Below are 20,553 nucleotides of genomic sequence, written 5' to 3' on the forward strand. Positions count from 1 at the left end.
CCTTCTCGCAGCTGCTTCTCGGTTACTCTGAGTGCTGCTCTCAGACACCAGCACAACACAGTTATGTTTGAGCCAGTGTTCCAAAATGACTAGACAGATATTTCTACCAGTCCTGAGTTTTCTTCTGTTGTTATGAAACCTAGAGTCATTTCTGACCTGGCATAGCTCTTAATATGTTGCATTCCCAATAGCTTTGGTTTAACTCTTCATCTTATTCACAGTCTGAATTTTTGACTAAATTTTTGATGAAACATGGTGCCTTAAGCCTTAATTTCTAAGCAACAGTCTTTGTATTGTAAAGATGTTCTGCTTCCAAGTGAGAAAGAGTTGAGAGTGGGTAAGGAAAAGGACAGGACACACTATTGTAAATGAAATTCTAATATATGCTTCAGCTACATATAGCTTTTACAAATATTTGTTGGATATTTAAACTGATTTGTTGCTATTACCACTTTTCTGCTCAGCCACTTGTATCTCCGTAACTCCCCATGTAGTCGTTGGTAACCAAAGGGAAAGGGGGTTGTGGTGGGAAAGGAAAAGGACCATGACCCTAGAGGTCACCTAACTGAACGAACTGAGCATGCAACACAGCAAACTGCCCATTCACTATGCTCATCTGCGGGTCACGTTCTGTGTAGTCAGTCTTCCTGCAGAGAGTTTCCCTGAGAGGAGGAAAATGAATTATCCAAGGCCTGATATTGGAAGCAAGGCTTCAAGGTTCTTTAATCCTGATGGATAATGAAGCACTGGGAGAGACTTTGTAGCACACCCAATATATCCAGCCCTTGCCCCTTTTCCACCTTTTAACAGAAGAGATAGGGTAATATGCTGGATTAATGGACCTGGCTGTTTATGTGTTGCCCACGTGCTCCTGTCAGTGGTGCTTTCTTAGACAAGAGATCCTTTCTGGTCTCACCAGGACAGTAGGATATTATGCCATCCCCTAAGGACCTGAGAGTACATTACACGCGCACTCATGATAATACAAACTCCATATCTCCAGTGCAGGTACCCGGAGGCTTAACATCATTCTTTCCTATTGGCTATCTAAAACAATGTTGGCGATTAAATCTCCCTTCTCTAATCACACTGTAATACTATCCCTTCTAGGAACAAGCCATACCAGTATAAATACTACAACATAAGCATTTTTATGCTGCTATAACTGTGCTCACCCCAGAGGAATTCCATCTTTTTGACAGTAGAGGTAGAATGTGAGAGCTTGTGTGTGTGGATGAGCTCTGAAAATGTTAAAAAATGTTTCAAAAATGTGCTTCTAGTAGCTACACAAATCTACTATGGGAAAAAAATACAGAAGTACTACGTAGGCTTTCTGCTGTCATGCTCTGAGCAAACCTGAACAATATGGTTGCTAAACCAAGACATCCTGTTTGAACAGATATTTCCATCTGATATGCTGCGTCAGAGGTGAGCAAGCGATTTCAGAGTACTTCGGAAAAAACTCGGTGTAGACAGCTTTTTTGCCCACTTACCAAGAAAGGAGAAAGTCTTTTGCAACACCTCTGAAAAGCAGAAACGCACTGAAGAACCAAATGCTAAATGTCACAGCTATATGTCAGAACTGCTATATGTTCATTTTGAAATAGAGGGCATGCATGTAGTTAATAAGCAAAGGTGTGCAGTTGCCATAATTAATACAGAAACGATATGAATAGTAAGAATCCTTTACAATCCTTCTGCCCTGGAAAAGCCTCACCCAAACAGCTTGTCAAGAGCCATCTCTGCATATCAAAAGCATATTCTCTACCACCAGATACACAGTGCATGCACAACAGCCTGACTATACCTTCTGTCTTAATTGTCTGTATGTGAGCAATCTTACAGGGCAAGTACTTCACTCAGATTCTTTTTGCTTTCATTTTATGATGTGGATTTTCATGGCCATTTACCTCTCTCCTTCTGCTGAAAAGCAAGAAGACTGGAGCCGTGGTGTCTGCAGCTTTGTGGTTAGTCACTGCCTACGGAGTCACTGCAGATGGTATCTGCTCAATGCTACCAAATGCTAGATGACATATATTAAGAGCACAAAAAGCCCTCATAAAATTACTTTTGAAATGCCTACAAAGTAAACCCTGCGATTCCAGTAGGCATGAGGTGACAGCTCAGTCGAGGGTCCTACTCAAATATTTTATGTAATTTCAGCTTCAAGTTACAGAGTGTATATTTTAGTGTCACACAGGACAGGAGGAAACGTCTGTGCTTCCAATTCCTCCAAAAAGATAATGTCATAGGGGAGCCTGGACCTTGTAATTATTATTTTTATAAATTTGTTTTAATTGGACTTTCGCATGGCAGGAACGGCATATTTTCTCAGTGGGGCTCTGTGTGCCAGATAACCAGGATTAAAGACTACAACCAGTCACTGAATAAGAAAATCACTGAGAAGAGAGAAACAGCTGGAGACAGGCCAAAAACTCTGCCAAGAGATGCTTCACTGAGTGAGTGCATTCACTCTGATGAGGGGGCCAGAGGATAGCTCTTGAGAAACAGTTCCTGAATTAGCTTTTAGTCTTGTTATCTGGCAGTGAACTTTATAGCTTTCACAAAGAGGAGCAGGCTTCACAATCCTGCCCAGTGTCCTTCCAGTGATGACATCCTGGATGTCACTGGGCTGTATGAGAAAGACTCTCAGGGCTCTAAGTTGAGGAAACCTGTTAATGAAGGCTTGAAATGTTCCTTTTCCTTACTGGATATTGCTTTTGGCACGAGAACAAAACTGACAGTGCGAAAGGAAGGCTGCCAGCGAAGTAATCATGAGAAAAAGGATTAAACCTAGTTTAACTTTCTAAAAGTGACCGATTTACATTAGTGGTTTTTCAGGAACTAAGAGAATGTACTGAGCAGTTTGCACGATGGTGAACAATTGAGCATCCAGTATACAGAGAAGTAAAAAATGTGGATTAGGCCCGATTGTGCAAATAATTTTGCCCTTTCCACTCCTTAGTGAATATGGCTCATAGCTTTGCAGGATCATGCCTTATACAAGCTGTTCTTTAAACCCAAGATTTCAATTCTTTGAACCATCAGTGGAAAAAGGTTAAAATATCAAATAAGCCCTGCACCTCTTTGAGGTGCCATTTACTTATTTCTTCTGAAGTCACTTGTGGCTCTTTTATAAGTTGTACTCACCACGTTTTTTATATCCTCTTAAATAAAATGTGTGTGGCTCTTGGTAATGCAGCTTATATGCTCATAAAATCTGAGTAACTTTGTGCTAAATTCTAATTAAGAAATTTAATTGAGCCTCCAGTTGCTACTATGTCTATGTGAGCAGCAGCTGGGGACCACCTAATCACTCAGAGATCTGTGCTACTTTCCTTTTGTTTATTTAAAGAGTTTTATGTGACATTCTACTTTCTTTTCAACAAATTCCCTTGAAATATCAGACAATGAATGAAAACAGCACATAAACCTCTTGGCTATTCCTAGAAAACCATCTGAGTACTCTGTAAGTGATATGAAAGCTCTCTCTTCGCGCCGTAGGTCAAAATCCTTTCTTGCGTGGCACAGAAAAGTAGCAACGTTCTTTATTCATGAAAGCGTTTACCACTGGAAAGGCTCAACTGTCAAAAGAAACGTTTTGTTGTTATAGAGATTTCACCACCATTATTTTCCACCATGTACTTCACTTTGGGACTTTGTTACACATCAAAAAATCCAATGTCAGTCATCTATCTTTCAGCAGTAGAAAGTGACGTTTGTACCAAGATCAGAGCCCCAGAGTGAGACTTTGAACCCACTGTACTGGTAAACACCCAGGACAGCACTGCTGAACTCATTATAGATATTCCAGAGCAACTCGGGTCAGGCTCTGTACCAAGCACTCAGCATCTAAGAATCGGTTGCACTCGAGTAAATTAAACAGTAACACGAGTAACACCTCAGAAGCCCAGAGTTTTCAAAGGTCTTTTTCCCCCCAAAGCCTACTTAGCCATGCTTACATGCAATTCAAGCACACAATAGTCGAATTTCTACCCTATTTCAAAGCATCTGCCTCTTGGTTTTGTTTAGGGCCCAGTTCTGCTGAAATGGTTTCAGCTGATAAGATTATTCTGGTAAGCAGGGCTTAACCTTGGAAAACAAAGAACGGTTTGAAATGCAGAGCTCACCCTTCCTTCTCTCCCAGGATACACATGAACACACAGCCTGCTTCCACTTTCCTCTCATTTTAAACCCCATCCAGAGCAGAAATCCTGCCAAGAAACCTCCCCATGACCAGACCGGCATCTCTACGAGCCTTCCCCAAACACGAGGCGGAGGAGCCGGCGGTGCCAGAGCGCCGGGCTGCCTCTGCCACCTGCTGGCAAGGCCGAAAATGCTCAAGACGTTAAACCGGAGGCAATAACGTTGTGCACGCACCTCTAAAATGAGGCTTGCAACGCAGTGGTTTGAGGTTGATGTATTTTTAAGACAATCCAAAATATCTTAAACCTGTAAGGTGTCTGTTTCCAGAGTTAAGACTGAGCAGCTGAACGCACCCTTACTAGGCCCGGCTGGGGATTTCTGCTCCTGCCTTCTGGTACCACGAAAATGTCGGTCAGAGCTGAAATCCTGGCAATGCTAAAGGCAGAAGAGGCAAAATTGGCCTTCCAGCTCCGTATCCTAGGCCCGTTACACTAAGTGGCCCACACAACAGATCTGCATGTGCCTTGTGAATGTTAGCTGCTTATTTTATGTTAAATACATACCTCTGTGAAGCTGATATTCAGATCTGTGAGAGGCTAATAACACCTTTGCAAACCGTAAGCTTCCCGAGCACACTCGGGTAATTGCTCCAGTTACATGCTCTGGACTAACAGGAGGAAAAATGCCCATGCAAAATCCATTCCCACAAATTATGTCAGTCCATCAGAGATTTTTCTCACGCAAGTGTTGCTCAGTGAATTTCTCCTATTGAAGCTTGTTCTTGACCAGGAAATCATCAGCATAGCCTAGTGCCTGAAGCAGCAGCCTCGGAGAGGTCAGAGCGCTGCCACCGCCACCGTCACCATCGCTCTGGGGAGCTCCGAGCACCGGAGACAAATGGAGAGAGCGCAGACAAAGGTGTGCCGGAGTTATGCAGCAGGTGGATTTGGCAAAACGAAACGTGACATGACGAGACAGTCTTTTGGTTTGGGGGATGCTTTGAGAGGACACAGCCCTTCACGTGGCGTCTCCCTAGCACCATTACGGTACATCTTCTGGACAACAAGAAGCCTCTGCGGGCTCCCGGGCCCTCCGAAGCACCGGCCTCGCTGAGGCCCCACGGGGGGACCGGCGCTGGGCGGCGCCACCGCGCCCACCCCGGCGGAAGCGGCCCTGCGGGGCGGGCCGAGACGGGGCGGGCGGCCATGGCGGCGGGCGGCGCGGAGGAGCCGCAGCGGCGGCGGCTGGGGCGGCTGTCGGCGCTCTCGGTGTACCGCCGGGCGGCGGGGGCCGAGCGGCTGGAGCGGCGCCGCCGCGGGACGCCGCTGCCCGCGGGAGGCAAGCGGGCCAAGGCGCGGCCGAGGCGCGGAGCGGCGAGAGGAGGAGGCGGCCCGGAGCTTGCGGCGCCGCCGCCGAGCGCCGCCGTCCCGAGCCGCGTGGAGCGGGCCGAGGCGCCGCCCGGGAGCACTGAGAAAAAGCCGCCGGGAGGCCCCGCGGCGAGCCCGGGCGCCCCGCGGGTCCAGGCTCCGCCTGGGAGCCCCGAAGCGAAGCCGTCGGGAGGCCCCGCGGCGAACCGGGGCGCCCCGAGGGTGCAGGCTCCGGCTGGCAGCACCGAAACGAAGCCACCGGGAGGCCCCGCGGCGAGCTCGGGCGGCGGCGTGCCGGGGCTGCTGCGGCGGCTGGGGCGGCTGGAGGACAGCCGGCGGCGGGCGGCGGAGCTGTTCCGCTGGCTGGTGGCGCCGCTGGCGCCGGGGGAGTTCTCGGGGCGGCACTGGGAGCGGGAGCCGCTGCTGGTGCGGCGGGGAGACCCCGGCTACTACGCGGGGCTGTTCTCCACGGCCGACTTCGACGCCATCCTGCGCAGCGGCGAGGTGCAGTTCGGGACCCACCTGGACGTGACCAGCTACGCCGAGGGGGTGCGGGAGACGCACAACCCCGTGGGCCGGGCCCTGCCCGCAGTCGTCTGGGACTTCTACCAGAACGGGTGCTCCCTGCGGCTCCTCAACCCCCAGGCGTTCTCTGCCACGGTCTGGCACTTGCTCTCCATCCTGCAGGAGTATTTCGGGAGCATGGCGGGGGCCAACACCTACCTCACGCCACCAGGCACGCAGGGCTTCGCCCCCCACTACGATGACATCGAGGCCTTCGTGCTGCAGCTGGAGGGGAAGAAGCACTGGCGCGTTTACAGCCCCCGGACAGACACCGAGGTGCTGCCCCAGTTCTCCAGTGCTAACCTGACGCAGGCTGAGCTTGGCAAGCCTGTGCTGGAGGTGGTGCTGGAGGCTGGGGACCTGCTCTACTTCCCTCGGGGCTTTATCCACCAGGGCGATTGTCTGCCTGACGCGCACTCGCTCCACATCACGGTGTCCTCCTACCAGAGGAATTCCTGGGGCGATCTCCTGGAGAAGCTCCTCCCGGCGGCCCTGCAGATGGCCCTAGAGGAGGATGTTGAGTACCGGCAAGGGCTTCCCATGGGCTACCTGGGGTACATGGGGGTCGCCAACTCGGATGCAGTTGACCCTCACCGAACAGCCTTTGTGGAGAAGCTGCAGAGACTGATGAAGAAACTTGTTGACTATGCACCCATTGATGCTGCTGTGGATCAGAGAGCCAAGTCATTTCTTCATGACTGTCTCCCCCCAGTGCTTACTCAAAGTGAAAAACAGCTAAGTGTGTATGGCTTTCCGGCCCAGTGGCAAGATGGAAGTCCCCACAATGTTGACATACTAATAACAAAAGACACAGAAGTTCGTCTTCTCCGTCATGGCATCATTAGGTTGTGCAATGAAGAAGCAGGTGTGATGCTGTACTACACAACAGAAAATTCAAGAGTGTATCATAAGGAAGAACCCAAGTACCTTGAGATAGATCCTGAGTATACAGACAGTATTGAATTTCTTCTGTCTTCCTATCCAAACCATGTCACTGTGGATACCCTCCCATGTGGAACCTTGGAGGACAAGATTTCTTTAGCCACACTCCTGTTCGAGAAGGGCATTCTGACTACTAAGAAACCACTGGTGCAAGTGTAACTCTTGTTTTTGTACAAAATAAACATACATTTGTTTAGAAGGTATTCTCTCTTGTTTTCACCTTATACCTGCTAGGTGTGAATGAGCAGTCTGATCGCAGTATCTGATCTGAGTGAAGAATGGCTTTGACCTGGGCAGAGAAATCAAATTTTCTGATTAAAACAAGGATCCGCTCTAGAAACAACTCTGCATGGCTGGGTGACTGGAGAAGGAAAGTTGTTTTGTTTTGTTTTTTTCATTTCCCCTTTTGCCAGCCATATACATCCTAGGTAACTTCAGGAAGCTAGTGAACTTTTTATAATCTGTAAATCATCTATGTTTACCAAGCATTGTAAAGCAGCCTGCACTACTGTGGGAAGTACTCTTATTACATACAGACATATTTGGTGATGGTTGTTTATGATCCTGGTAAGCAAGGCACTTAGACTCTGTGAGGTATCATTAAAAATGTTGTGAGAGCTAACGTTATGAGAAGAGAATAGCACAATCTTAGTTCCCTTTTGATGTTGAGCATCAAACTGGACTCCAACTCACAAGCACGATGCCATGCAGATAGCCCACAGCAGAGATACTCCCCTGCTGGTCATTCAAGCTCTTAAAGGGTTTTCTTAAAAGGATACAGCTCTGAGTATCATGTCTACAGTCAAACAGAAACAGGTGCCTGAGAACTTGCTGCACAGTTAGTATCTAACAAGACGCTGCATTGTCGATACTAAATTAGGAGGAGCTGTTGACTCCCTCGAGGACAGAGAGGCCTTGCAGAGAGATCTTGGCAAATTAGAGAGCTGAGCAATCACCAACAATGTTAAATTTAACAAGAGCAAGTGCCAGATTCTGCACCTGGCTATATGTACAGTCTGGGGGATGAAAGGCTGGAGAGCAGCCCTGCGGAAAGGGATCTGGGGTTTCTGGTCAATGCCAAGTTGAATATGAGCCACCAGTGTGCCCTGGCAGACAAAAGGTCCAACTGTATACTGGGGTACATCAAGCACGGCATGGCTAGCTGGTCAAGGGAAGGGATTGTCCCACTCTGCACTGGTGTGGCCTCACCTCAAGTCCTGCATGCAGTTTTGGGTGCCCCAATAAGAAAGACGTAAAACTATTAGAGAGTGTCCAAAGGAGGGCTACAACGATGGTGAAGGATCTATAGGGCAAGATGTATGAGGAGCAGCTGAAGTCACTTGGTTTGTTCAGCCCAGAGAAGAGGCTGAGAGGAGGCCTCATGACGGCCTGCAGCTTCCTCATGAGGGGAGTAGAGAGGCAGGCACTGAGCTCTGCTCTCTGGGGACCAGTGAGAGGAGCTGAGCGAATGGCATGAATCTGTGACAGGGGAGGGTCAGGCTGGATATTTGGAAAAAGTTCTTCACCCAGAGGGTGCTGGGCACTGGAACAGGCTCCCCAGGGCAGTGGTCACGGCACCGAGCTTGTTGGATTTCAGTAAGTGTTTGGACAATGCTCTCAGACACGTGGTCTGATTTCTGGATGGTCCCATGTGGAGCCAGCAGTTGGACTCGATGATCCTTGTGGATCCCTTCCCACTCAGGATATCTGTCCTCTGATCCTACCATAAAGGCAAGGCCACGAGGGTGACACAATTGCCAGTACTGACTGGGAGCTGCGCACAGGCTCCTCTGGTATTAAAAGTTTCCTGAGCTAATCCTGAGGCCACAGGATTTCAGCAGCACAGCACAGGCCTGGAGGCCATGCTCAATGCACAATGTGGCACAGGCCTGGTTGTGCTCAGGTTAACTGTACTGTGAATCATTGACTCCTTGATGTACAATGATTTTCTGGTCAGGATCACCACACTGACTTCCACTGAGAAAAATAATGAGATGCCTAAATGTTAATGAGGACTTAAGACCTAGTGACAAACTGATCTCTCCCTTGCAACAGTGAAGTTGGCCTGCCGTTTAACATTTACCTGAGCTGCTCCATAAATTTCCTTTGCAAGCCTCACGAGCCTCAGCGTAGGGTGGCTGGTGTACTCTTGCATATGAATCTTTCCACATCAGCTGGGAAATAGCTGCATAGGGCCTGACTTCATTAGCTTATTTGAAATTTCTCTGGTCAACCTCTGCTCACAGATGCACCAGTACAATACCACCAACATCCAAGGGAGGGGGACTGCAGCTGTGCCTTCCTCTGGGTCTATTCCTCCAAGGATAACAACCAGCAAGCCTGAAGGCAGATTGTTATCAAGAACCTTGTGCCATGTGTTTGCACTTGCTATTTGGTAACTGCCCCTGCGGCATTTGGCCTGACAGGGTTGGCAGGTACAGCCTGTTCAGCAGTGGGACACCAGGCCTGGGCAGAGCTGAGTAATCAGGTTGTTTCTGCAAAAGCAAGTAATTTGTTAATCAATCAAACAAAAATTGTCTACAATCTCAAAGAAAGAAAATGCTAGACATGTTCTCCTCCCCTATGCTGAACCTTCCTTTTCACCATTGAACCCAGTGACAAAGAGCCCATTTTGAACTTGCTGGCCTTCTGAGATGGGGAATGAGGATCACAAAGCTCATTCAAGTAGCCAGGAAGATGCTTGCAAGAGGTCTAGATTTTATTCTACTCCAACAGCAAGCACACCCAGGTCTGAAGGACCTGAGTTGACAGGTGCTTTTCCAATTATTGAATTAATGTTGTTCTCTCACACCTGCATCAGTATAACCCCAATAACATGGCTTCACATACCCACAGCTGTCAGCAGAATTGCGTTCACGTTTCCTGTAATTTCCCTGATCTTTTTCAATCAGGCATTGAAAAAAGGAATAGCATTTGAACTGATCTTAACTGAACACATCATATGCAATATGCTGTTATCTCCCTGGTGGTCTGTGAACTCCAGATAAATGTCTGTACTTTCCACATAGCTGTGGTCTCCCCACGTATATACCGTCTTTGGCCCATAGATTAAAGCGACATCTGCCATATGCACCTTTTAGTACAGAGATTTCACCACATTTACAGTGAATGCCCCATCTCAAATGGAAACATCTCTAGTACGCAACGTGGTATGTTAGAATTATACCGGTGTCCCAGCTTAAGAGCTCCCAGGCTGCTAGGAATGAGATTTTCCCTCTGGAAAAGCTGTGTCTTCTGTGCCTTGTGTTCACCTACCCTCAGGAAGGACATGCTCTGACCGGTAACTTCCACTTCTGGCCTGAATACGCTCTGGCCATCCAAGAAGCTGTTCTGCTTCCTTCAGTCTCCTCCCAAAAGAATTCATGTATGTCTGCAGCTTTGTGTTTGGATTGAAAAATCTCTCTTGTATAAAAGAGATCAGAACTGATAGAAGAGAATTAGTAGCAAATGAAACACCCTTCCCTACCTAGTATATTTTGTAATCAGTGCTCCCAACATGTCCAGCCAACACCCATGGGCCCGCCCTTGTGCTAATAAGGTGATGGAAGGAGGGAAAGGGAGGGAGAAGAGTAGGTGGGAGTGTGGGAGGGATGAAGGGAAGGATGGAACCTTGTGGCAGCCTGTGGACACACCAGATGCTATCATCTGGTGAGAGGCTCAAGACTGTCCCCGTGCCTGCAGCTGGCTGCACATGATGATGCCACGTGCAGGGTGCAGGATCATGTTGCTGGGGCAGCAGCTCATTGGAATGGCAGGAGCAAGCTGACAAATTGCTCCCAGTCTGTGGTGCCAATTACGTGCAGGTCTGCATACAGAAGAGCAGTAACCTTTCATGTTGGGAGCCTACGGCCTGGCCAAATTTGGGAGATGCATGTGAGAACCTGTGAGAGAAACTTTGGTATAGAGAGGAGGGCTGCAGCTGAGCCTCCTTCTTGGTCCAGTCTTGCAAGGAGCAGTAACAAACAGACCTGGTTATGAGGACCGCCACCACCGCATGTATGCACACTGCTAATCAACAAGTGCCTGGGCAGAGGTGATGCCCCTTGGAAATGCTCCTGCGGTGCCAAGGAACTGGCTGCACTGAGACCACCCTGCCACAGATGCCAACAGGGCTGCAGCCGCAGCTTGAGGCAGCCTGGATATCTCCCAGCCCAGCGTGGGCCCATGCAGTCCCTGCCCAGGATTCTCCTCCCTGTGGGTGGGAAGCAGCATTTATACAAGAAGCTCCAGCCCACATGCAGACACTGTGAAGTGATCCAGGGCCATGGGGCAGGTCGCTGCCCTCCCTCTTCGCCAAGTGAGCTCCCGCTGCTGGCAGAGGCAACACTACTGGCCTGGCCCCAAGCCATGGCCCCCACAGCGCCGCAGCCGTCCGTGGATCCCTGGGGCATTCCTCGCCTGCAGCCTGTCCTCCATGGCCGCCGCCATCCGCTTCTCGCCGGCCGCCCGCAGCCTCTTCGACGAGCCGCTGGCCATCGCCGTGCAGGGCCTCGGCCCGCGGCAGCAGGTCACGCTGCGGACATCCTTGCGGGACGAGGCGGGAGAGCTCTTCGAGGCCCACGGCCGGTACCAGGCGGCGGACGACGGGGAGCTGGACCTGGCCCGCTGCCCCGCGCTGCCGGGAGGCAGCTTCAGCGGCCTGGAGCCCATGGGGCTGCTCTGGGCTTTGCAGCCCCGCAAGCCCTTCTGGCGGCTGGTGAAGAAGGACGTGCAGACCCCCTTCCGCCTGCAGCTGGAGGTGTTTGAGGGCCACGGGGACACCCCCGGGCAGCTCCTGGCCCAGGCCGAGCACGAGCGGGTGTTCCTGCGGGACGGGGTGCGCAGGGTGCCGGTGCGCGAGGGGAGGATCCGGGCCACGCTCTTCCTGCCCCCCGGTGAGTACTGGCTGTGGCCATCCTGTTGTTTTTCTAAAAGAATCATGTTTAGTCAGTGCAAGCTGTTCTATGACCTGCATAAAGAGGAGACCATGAAAGCCCCCATCCTCTCTTCCTCCTATCTGCTGGTCCCAGTGACCTGCCTGACCATTGTTCCCATTCACCTGGCCGTGCAGGTGCCAGGACAAGATTGCAGACAGAGGAATAATCCATCTTTCCCACAGCTTGAGGCCACAAATGTGGAGGAACACTCAGCAAGCGACAGTGAGTGTGCCAGGAAGTGTCTGAGGCTGAGATGCTGAAGCAGTGAGTGGTGCAGAGAGGCTCTGTACCAGCCCTGCCTTGTTGCCCAGAGCTGGCTCCATGTGAAAAATGAGGCAGTCCTCCTGGAGGGTTTGGGGGAATCTTCCGTCTCCCCCTGCACAGCAGCCACTATATGGTGAACACGATTCACCATGTTCAGGTTCCTTTGTTGGCACATACGCTCTGTGGACAACTTCAGTACATGAAAGGCAGAAGAGGATGGACTTAAGAACTTCTATGGAAAAGAAACCTTTCCAGACAGAAAAGACACCTTTCCAGACGGAAAAGACAAACATTAATTAATTGCTCTCAGAAAGGATCTCCTCTCTGAGCTGTACGATGTGCTCAAGAACACCACCAGGCTGCAGTACCTACTAAGTAGTTAAACAGAGACTTTCCTGCCAGAGTCCGTGGTGCAGAATGGCTGATTTCTCGTGTTCAGCATCTCCCTTGGCAGTGTGGCCAGGGATCCCTTCCCTGCTCCACCTCTACCCCTGCCTGCTGACCAGGAGATGAAGGAAGCCACTTGCATGCATTTTGTATCCAAACCTCCCTGCTTCCCTTCACTTGAGGTGCTTATTGTAAGTCAAATGCTGTCTCGTTTTCTCAGGGTCCTGAGACCTGCTCCTTTAACTAGTGTGTATTTTAAAGCTATAGACCCTTGCCACAGTCCCTGGCTCTTTGAATTGTTGTTTCCTGGGCACAGGGTACAAGGAGTTTATTCTCAACCTGCAGACACTGCAGCAAATCTTCAGCTTCACAAGACTGCAAGCATGATCAGTATTTCTGTTGCACAGCTTCATTTGGAGATGTATTTCCCCATTGTGATTTCACCACATTCAAATTGTCCTGTACTGAGATGTCCCAGTCGTGATTTTCCATTCCTGGCAGTGCTCTCCATACAGGACATCTCTATGTTATGATTCAAGAGCTGGATACCAATCAGAAAACAACCTAAGGCCATACAGAGATGGAGAGCCCAAAGAGCTTTTGCTGCAGCATTATCCCACCTCCCCTGAGCACCGCCACAGACAGAATCACAGAATCATAGAATGGCTGAGGTTGGCAGGGACCTCTGAAGATCATCTAGTCCAATCCCCCTGCCGAGCAGGATCACCTAAAGCATGTTGCACAGGATGGCATCCAGGCGGATTTTGAATATCTCCAGAGAAGGATGCTCCACAACCTCTCTGGGGAACATGTTCCAGTGCTCTTTAACCCTCACAGTAAAGAAGTGCCGCCTCATATTGAGCCGGAACCTCCTGTGCTTCAGTTTGTGCCCATTGCCTCTCGTCCTGTTGCTGGGCACAACTGAAAAGAGACCAGCTCCATCCTCTTGACACCCTCCCCTCAGATATTTATGTACATTAATGAGGTCTCCCCTCAGTCTTCTCTTTTCCAGGCTAAACAGGCCCAGTTCTTTCAGCCTCTCCTCGTACAACAGGTACTCCGGTCCTCTAATCATCTTTGTAGCCCTCTGGATTCGCTCCAGTAATTCTCTGTCCCTCTTGTACTGGTGAGCCCAGAACTGGACACAGTACTCCAGGTGAGGCCTCACCAGGGCTGAGTAGAGGGGGAGGATCACCTCCCTCGGCCTGCTTGCAACACTTTTCCAAATGCAGCCCAGGATCCCATTGGCCTTCTTGGCCACAAGGCTACATTGCTGGCTCATGGTCAGCCTGCTGTCCACCAGGACTCCCAGGTCCCTCTCTGCAGAGCTGCCCTCCAGCAGGTCACCCCCCAGCCTGTACTGGTACTTGGGGTTATTCCTCCCTAGGTGCAGGACCCTGCACTTGCCCTTGTTGAACTTCATGAGGTTCCTCTCGGCCCAGCCCTCCAGCCTGTCAAGGTCCCTCTGAATGGCAGCACAGCCCTCTGGGGTATCAGCCGCTCCTCCCAGCTTTGTGTCATCAGCAAACTTGCTGAAGGCGCTCTCAGTTCCATCGTCCAGGTCTTTGATGAGCAAGTTGAACAAGACTGGACCCAGTACTGACCCCTCGGGGACACCAATAGCTACAGGCCTCCAACTAGACTGCACTTCTGAGCACAGCCCTCTGAGCTCTGCCATCCAGCCAACTGCCAATCCCCTCAACTAGGCCGCACTGCCTGAGCTTGTCTGTGAGGATGTTATGGGATACAGTGTCGAAAGACTTACCCGTTTTTAGGACCTTTTCTGTGCATGTTCAGTGTAGGCCAACAGTGCTCTGCTACATTTAACTGAGACATGGGTACGGGCAACTGCAGTACTGGTCTCCGCGGTACACAGCCACTGCTTTGAATTCTCACAGTCTATCTAAAGCCAGTAGATGTGCTGTCACCTGCATGCAAACAGCAGAGGAAGAGCCTTTTTTACCTGCCAGCACTACACAGCTGAGTGACTTGTCACGTCCTTTCCCCCAAATATGCTCTTCTGCAGTTCATACTGTGTACCTGATTTGATGCATTCTAAACCAGAGAAACATTTAAATGAGTCATTTCAGGCAATACTGCTCTTGCCTGTTCCAGGAGAGGACCTCTTTCCAGGAATCATTGACATAGATGGACTTGGAGGAGGCCTTCGTGAGTACAGAGCCAGCCTGCTGGCCAATCATGGCTTTGCCACACTGGCCCTGGCTTATTACCAATATGAGGATCTGCGCCAGGATGTGACCAAACTCCATCTGGAATATTTTGAAGAGGCAGTGAACTACATGCTGCAGCACCCACAGGTAGGAGCACACTCCCTGTCCTCTGGGATCCAGGGAGTGCTTCTTCTCCAGAGCGCCTGTCCCTTCACCTGAGTGATCTCTGTGGAAGCGTCCGAACGCTTGCCTGGCTCCATGGCTGGCATATGCAGGGGTTTGGGTGTCTGAACTCTAGAAAGTTGGAAGGGTCAAACAGATATGCACTGGAAGGTCAGTGGAGAGACATCACAAAGCAATCTCACAGGAGACAGCTGAAATGTAACAAGGTGGGGAGGTTGTGCAGGAGAGAGCCTTTGTGAATTGCCACCTAATGTCCCTCCTCCTTCAGGTCAGGTGTTTAGCACTTGTCCAGCAGAAAAACTAATCGTTGCCATCCTCTCCTCTGTACTGTCATGTAAACTCTCAGCATTACACAATATCCTCCTCCGGTAATTAGCTGTTGTATTTTTCAGCTCAGTACTGATGTTTTTTTTTTTTTCTCCTGTCCACCAGGTAAAGGGGCCTGGCATTGGCCTGCTCGGTTTCTCCAAAGGAGGTGACCTGTCTCTCTCCATGGCTTCCTTCCTGAAGAACATCACAGCCGTTGCTACCATTAATGGCCCTGTGGCCAATACAGCTATTCCTCTCAGCTACAAGGATAAAATCATCCCCCCTTTGCCCACTGATCAACAACGTAACAAGGTTTATGATGACAACATTCTTGATTTTTCTGATGCTCCTTCTGACCCCTTTCAAGCTCCTGGCAACCAAAGCCTGATCCCACTAGAGAAAGCTGAGGCACATTTACTGTTCATTGCTGGTCAAGATGACCATATTATCAACAGTGAGTATTTTGCTACTGAAGCCTGCAAGCATTTGCAGGCTCAAGGGAAGGAAAATTTTCAGATGCTCATTTACCCTGGAGTAGGGCACTGCCTCGACCCTCCCTTTTTCCCTTTGTACCGGATAGGAAACCACCCTCTTTTTCAGAAGAGGGCAGTCTTGGGTGGGGAGTTCATGGCTAATTCTAAAGCACAGGTTCATGCTTGGCCACAGATCCAGGCTTTTTTCCACAAATATTTAAATGACAAGTAATGTGGAAGAAGCAATGTACAAGTAACACACAATTTTGAACAACCAGATCTGATGAATTCTTTTACATTTATCAGGTCAAACCCCATTCACAGCTGTACCAGTACAGCTATAGTGTCTTCCATGACTTTGCACATCCACTACTCAGAAAAGAAATAGCTTTCAGTTTTCTGGTTTTCCCTCAACATTTTTGCTCAAGTGTTAAGAAAAGGAATGGAGAATAGTTTCACATTAGCCCTTGATAAAATAGGTCAAACAAAAAATACTCGTTATTTTTCTCACCTGTTTTCTACTTTAATATTTGACTGTACTTCGCAAATTGCTGCGGTCTCCACATGCATATGATATCCACAGCTCATACTTAAAGCAAGACCTCTCAAATACTAATTTTGGCAAGTGGATTTCACCACAGTTATGGTGAATGTCTCATCACAAATGGAAATATCTCTGATCTCTGAGCTGCTGTAAGTGTGCAATAATGGATGTTATAATAAGGATGCTGGGGTGTCTCTGGTTAATTCTCTAGAAGAGTTGTCTTCTGTTTCCATCTTCCCTTCAGAAGAAAGGGCTCTGGCTCATGGATACTTCTGGCTCCAAGATGTCATTGAAAAAGCCAAATTTAAAATCACTGTGATCTTCTCCCACAACATGGGGAACTATTAGAGCAAGAATTTAAATAAAGAGAGAATGAGATTTGAAAGCCATGGAGTCATTGCTGTGCTTTGTTTAGAAGCAGGGATCTTTGTATCTGGGCCACCAGTCTGGAACTTGCAGGAGCATGGGAGCCAGGGCTGCCCAGGTGGGGAGAAGAGATAAGAGGAGACTGACATGTGTCCCTGTCACATTCACTCCCCTGCTCTTGGGTCACCAAGTGTGGAGGAGAAGGAGTTGCATATGCCTTCAGGGCCCTCTCTGTTAGGATCTGCTCCTGCATGTGAACAAACTTGTGATTACACCCAGCACTGCATGCTGAAGCTTCTTGTTGGGGGAATTTACTTCATTTTTTTCTGCAACTGTTTGTGACTGTCCAGCCATTTGTATGGGTACAAATATGACAAACTCTATTAGACAGGAGCTGATGACCAAGTCTGAGACTAAGATTGGATCCAGCTGCAGGTAGGCTCCAGAGGAGTTCAAAAAGCAAGGCTGTCCACTGACTCCTGTGACTCAATGGGAGGGTCCCTTCATGCCTTCGGTGGGCTGTCAGCTCAGTGTGAATAAAATGCAGGCTGGGATTTGAATAGCAAACCACTATTTTTGCATAAAACTAAGTCTTGAAAGCAATTAAAAGGTACCTTTAAAATCATGGTCTGACATAAGACATCTCGGTGAGGTTAAAACATGGTCTGGGATTCCCTGAAGTGTAACCTTGTGGCACATGTGTATGTGTTGAGACTGAATACAGATGGGCACCAGACCATTCAAAGTCAGAGAGGTTTCCCTTCATGGGAACCCAGCCCAATTTATATATAGATGTTACTCTCCTAAAACCTTCAAGGTTTTTTGTTTGTTTGTTTTCAAAAATGAAATTCCTATACCCAGGATGATCCCTCTAAACAAAACAGGAAAAAAACAAAAACAAGGTACCGCAGACTCATTGGGATGCCTTTTTCAGTTGGTACAGTGAAGCATCTAAGCAGTGCACTGAATCAAAAAACTTGGATCCTAAAAGATTCCCAGGACAACCTAAAATGGGAAATTAAAGACTTTAAAGAGAAATTAACTGAACAACAAACTAAACCATCTCAATATTGACATCTGTTTCTCATACTACCGCTCTGGTACAGCTAGATATTGTGGATGACCTTACAGATTTATGCTATTTTTCTCATCTATCCCCATACCTTCCGGATAACTCAGATGAACAGGGGGAGGAGGAAATTGATTCCACTGCTAGCCCTAAGTATGGACCCTATCTAAATTGTCCTGTTGGAGGAAAAACTGTAACCTGTCTCCTTGATACCGGAGCTTCTCATTCCACTTCACCTGCCTCTGACTTCCCACATTACCTTTTCTTCTGAAGTTGTAAATGGTGTGGGTATTGCAGGATAATCCATCCTATGTCCTCTTATAACTTCTGACAGTGTTTCAGTTGGTCCTGTTTCTGATTATCTTACTTTTCTTTTAATAGCTACCGCTTTTAGTAACTTGTTGAGCAAAGATCTCTTATGTAAACTAAGTTGTGCCATCCACTGTTACCTGGATGGAATGTTTCTTGACATGTCAACAATGCATCAGGAAGAATTCATCTCTCTCTTTCATCTCTGGCAATCTAATCTTGCGTTGACACCTGTCTCTCCAGACCCATCTTTTCTTCAGGACATCATGGAGCAAGGACATTTTTCAGGACATCGGGACTTCAGGACATCTTTACAGATTTGGTGTTCTCACACTAATGAAGTAGGCCACATGCTAAGTGCTGAACCTGTCCAAATTACTTTAAACTGTGAAAAGCTTCTCCTGTGTGTTTCTCAGTAACTTATCTCAAAGGAAAGGTATCTGACTGGCAATTGATTCTCTTTTGCCAGCCCCTATGGATGGTGAATCTCATGACTGTCTTACCAAACAGATCCTTACTTCATGGCCTGATCTTCAGAATGTGCCTTTGCTCAACCCAGATCTTATCATTTCTGTGAGTGGCTCTTGCCTCCAAGATGCAACTGGAAAACTTGTTTCCAGCTGTGCTGTCTATACTGTGCATGGCACATTGGAGGGCTTTGCTCTTCCTTCTCTCTCTTCTGCACGAGTTGCTGATCTTGTTGATTTATCTGTGCCTGTGTTCTGGATCAGAGTCAATCTGCAACCATCTACCCTGACTCTTGCTATGTCTTTGGTGTTGTACGTGATTTTGGTCAGCTTTGGAATCACTGGTTTTCCTACCTGTACAGGTTCTCCTATTAAGAGTAATTGTTACGTGATGCTCTTTTACAAGCCCTTCTTCTATCCTCTTCTTTATCTATTGTTACATGTCAGGCTGACACAGTTTCAGCTGGGATAAAGTTAATTTTCCTCATAGTAGCTGGTATGGTGCCAGCTGAAACCACAACATGGGGCCATGACACTGTCACATGAGGAAATGACCTGGCTGATCATCCTGCCAGTATTGTGGCCCTTTGTAGCCCTTGGGCTCTGGATTTTGTTGTCATTTGTCTTTCTGACTCTGATTCACCGTCTCTTTCAGAACTTTAATTATTGTAGAACACGGCTCCTGCAACTGAGAAGGACTCGGCTCCACAGTGGTTGCCAATTTCATCCAGATTCTTTATGGCGTTCTCCGGATAGTCCTCTGGTCATGCCTCACTCCATTTTACCCTGTCTTGCGCGTGTGTCACACTCTGTGGCTCACACTAGCCAAGGGGGGATGATTGCAGCTATACAGTGAGAATGGTTTGCTCCAAATTTTTCTGTGAAGCACGGCAGTATTGCAGTACCTATCCCATGTGCCTAGTCCCTAACACAGGCCGGTATACAGAAACAACCCCTGCAGCACATCTCTAACCTTGGGACCTGCAAATAATCTGCAGATAGTTTCCTCCAGACGGCTAAATGTTGTAATCCAGAATATGTGTTTGTAATCCATTGCAAATTCTCAGGATGGGTTGAGGCTTATCCCTGCAAACATGCTCATGTCACTATTGTGGCCAAGAAACTTTTAAGAGACTTGATATTTTGATTTGGCTTTCCTCTTACAACAGGTAGTAATCAAGGCACTCATTTCGCAAGCTAAGTGATTAAAACTTTTGCACAGCTTTAAAGATTAAGCAACACCAGGATTGCGCCTACCATCTTCAATATAGCAGTACAGCAGAAAGAAGAAACTCTGACATGAGAAGTAAATTAGCTAAGGCATGTTAAGAAACAGGCCTAAAATGTCCAGAAACACAGCCACTACCATTGTTGTATATGCAAAGCACAGCAAATAGGAAGCATGGCTGTTTGCCTCGTGAAATCCTTATGGGATGGCCTATGAGCCTTTCCCATTCACCACCTGAAGCACCGCATAGACTTGACCTGCAACTGACTGATGTTTTAACATTAAATTATTGCAGGCCCCTAATGAAACATGTAATAACTGTACATTCTCAAGTAATGCAAGATCTTCCAGAGCTTTCCTTCAAACTGTGCCACGCTCTGGAACCAGGAGGCTGGGCTTACATCAAGGTGCGCCAGAGAAAGAATTCTGGAAGGGAGCACACCAGTTACACTGCACTACCCTCACTGCCATCAAAAGCAAAGGAATTCCCCACCAGGTATGTGAATCTCCCTGTAGGAAGGTACCACCACCCAACAACACAACACAGAAAGGTGCCCCCTCCAGAAAACACGATGCTGACCCTTAATCTTAAACCCTCTGCTCCAGGCCTGGATTTGTGACTGGACTGCGGTCACAAGGATGCATGACCATAACATGGTCTCTGACCATGAAAATCAGATCCATCTTCAATTGCTCCTTTAACCTCTGGAATTACTTTTACAACTATTTAGAAATATTATTACAATTAATTTGTATAATTTTACTTTATTCTAAGCCAAAAGTTGTTTATACATTAATTGCACAGGAAATGAGGTTCCAAATTCTGA

The 20,553-nt window shown here is 48.2% G+C and overlaps 2 protein-coding genes across 2 annotated transcripts; both read left to right on the forward strand.

Moving 5' to 3' along the window:
* The first annotated feature begins 5,327 nt into the window (after positions 1-5,327).
* RIOX1 (ribosomal oxygenase 1) lies at positions 5,328-7,996 on the forward strand. The gene has a single exon (XM_080596022.1). The coding sequence runs from the start codon at positions 5,352-5,354 to the stop codon at positions 7,176-7,178; it is 1,827 nt and encodes a 608-aa protein (XP_080452148.1). The 5' UTR covers positions 5,328-5,351; the 3' UTR covers positions 7,179-7,996.
* Positions 7,997-11,113: 3,117 nt separating this feature from the next.
* Positions 11,114-16,952, forward strand: LOC308196670 (acyl-coenzyme A thioesterase 5-like). Its single transcript, XM_080596058.1, has 3 exons — positions 11,114-11,914; positions 14,723-14,925; positions 15,394-16,952. Exons 1-3 carry the CDS (start codon positions 11,305-11,307, stop codon positions 15,973-15,975), a joined length of 1,395 nt encoding a protein of 464 aa, XP_080452184.1. The 5' UTR covers positions 11,114-11,304; the 3' UTR covers positions 15,976-16,952.
* Positions 16,953-20,553: the final 3,601 nt, after the last annotated feature.

Source organism: Anser brachyrhynchus, assembly GCF_964034855.1.
Source record: "Anser brachyrhynchus genome assembly, chromosome: 5".
Classification (NCBI taxonomy): domain Eukaryota; kingdom Metazoa; phylum Chordata; class Aves; order Anseriformes; family Anatidae; genus Anser; species Anser brachyrhynchus.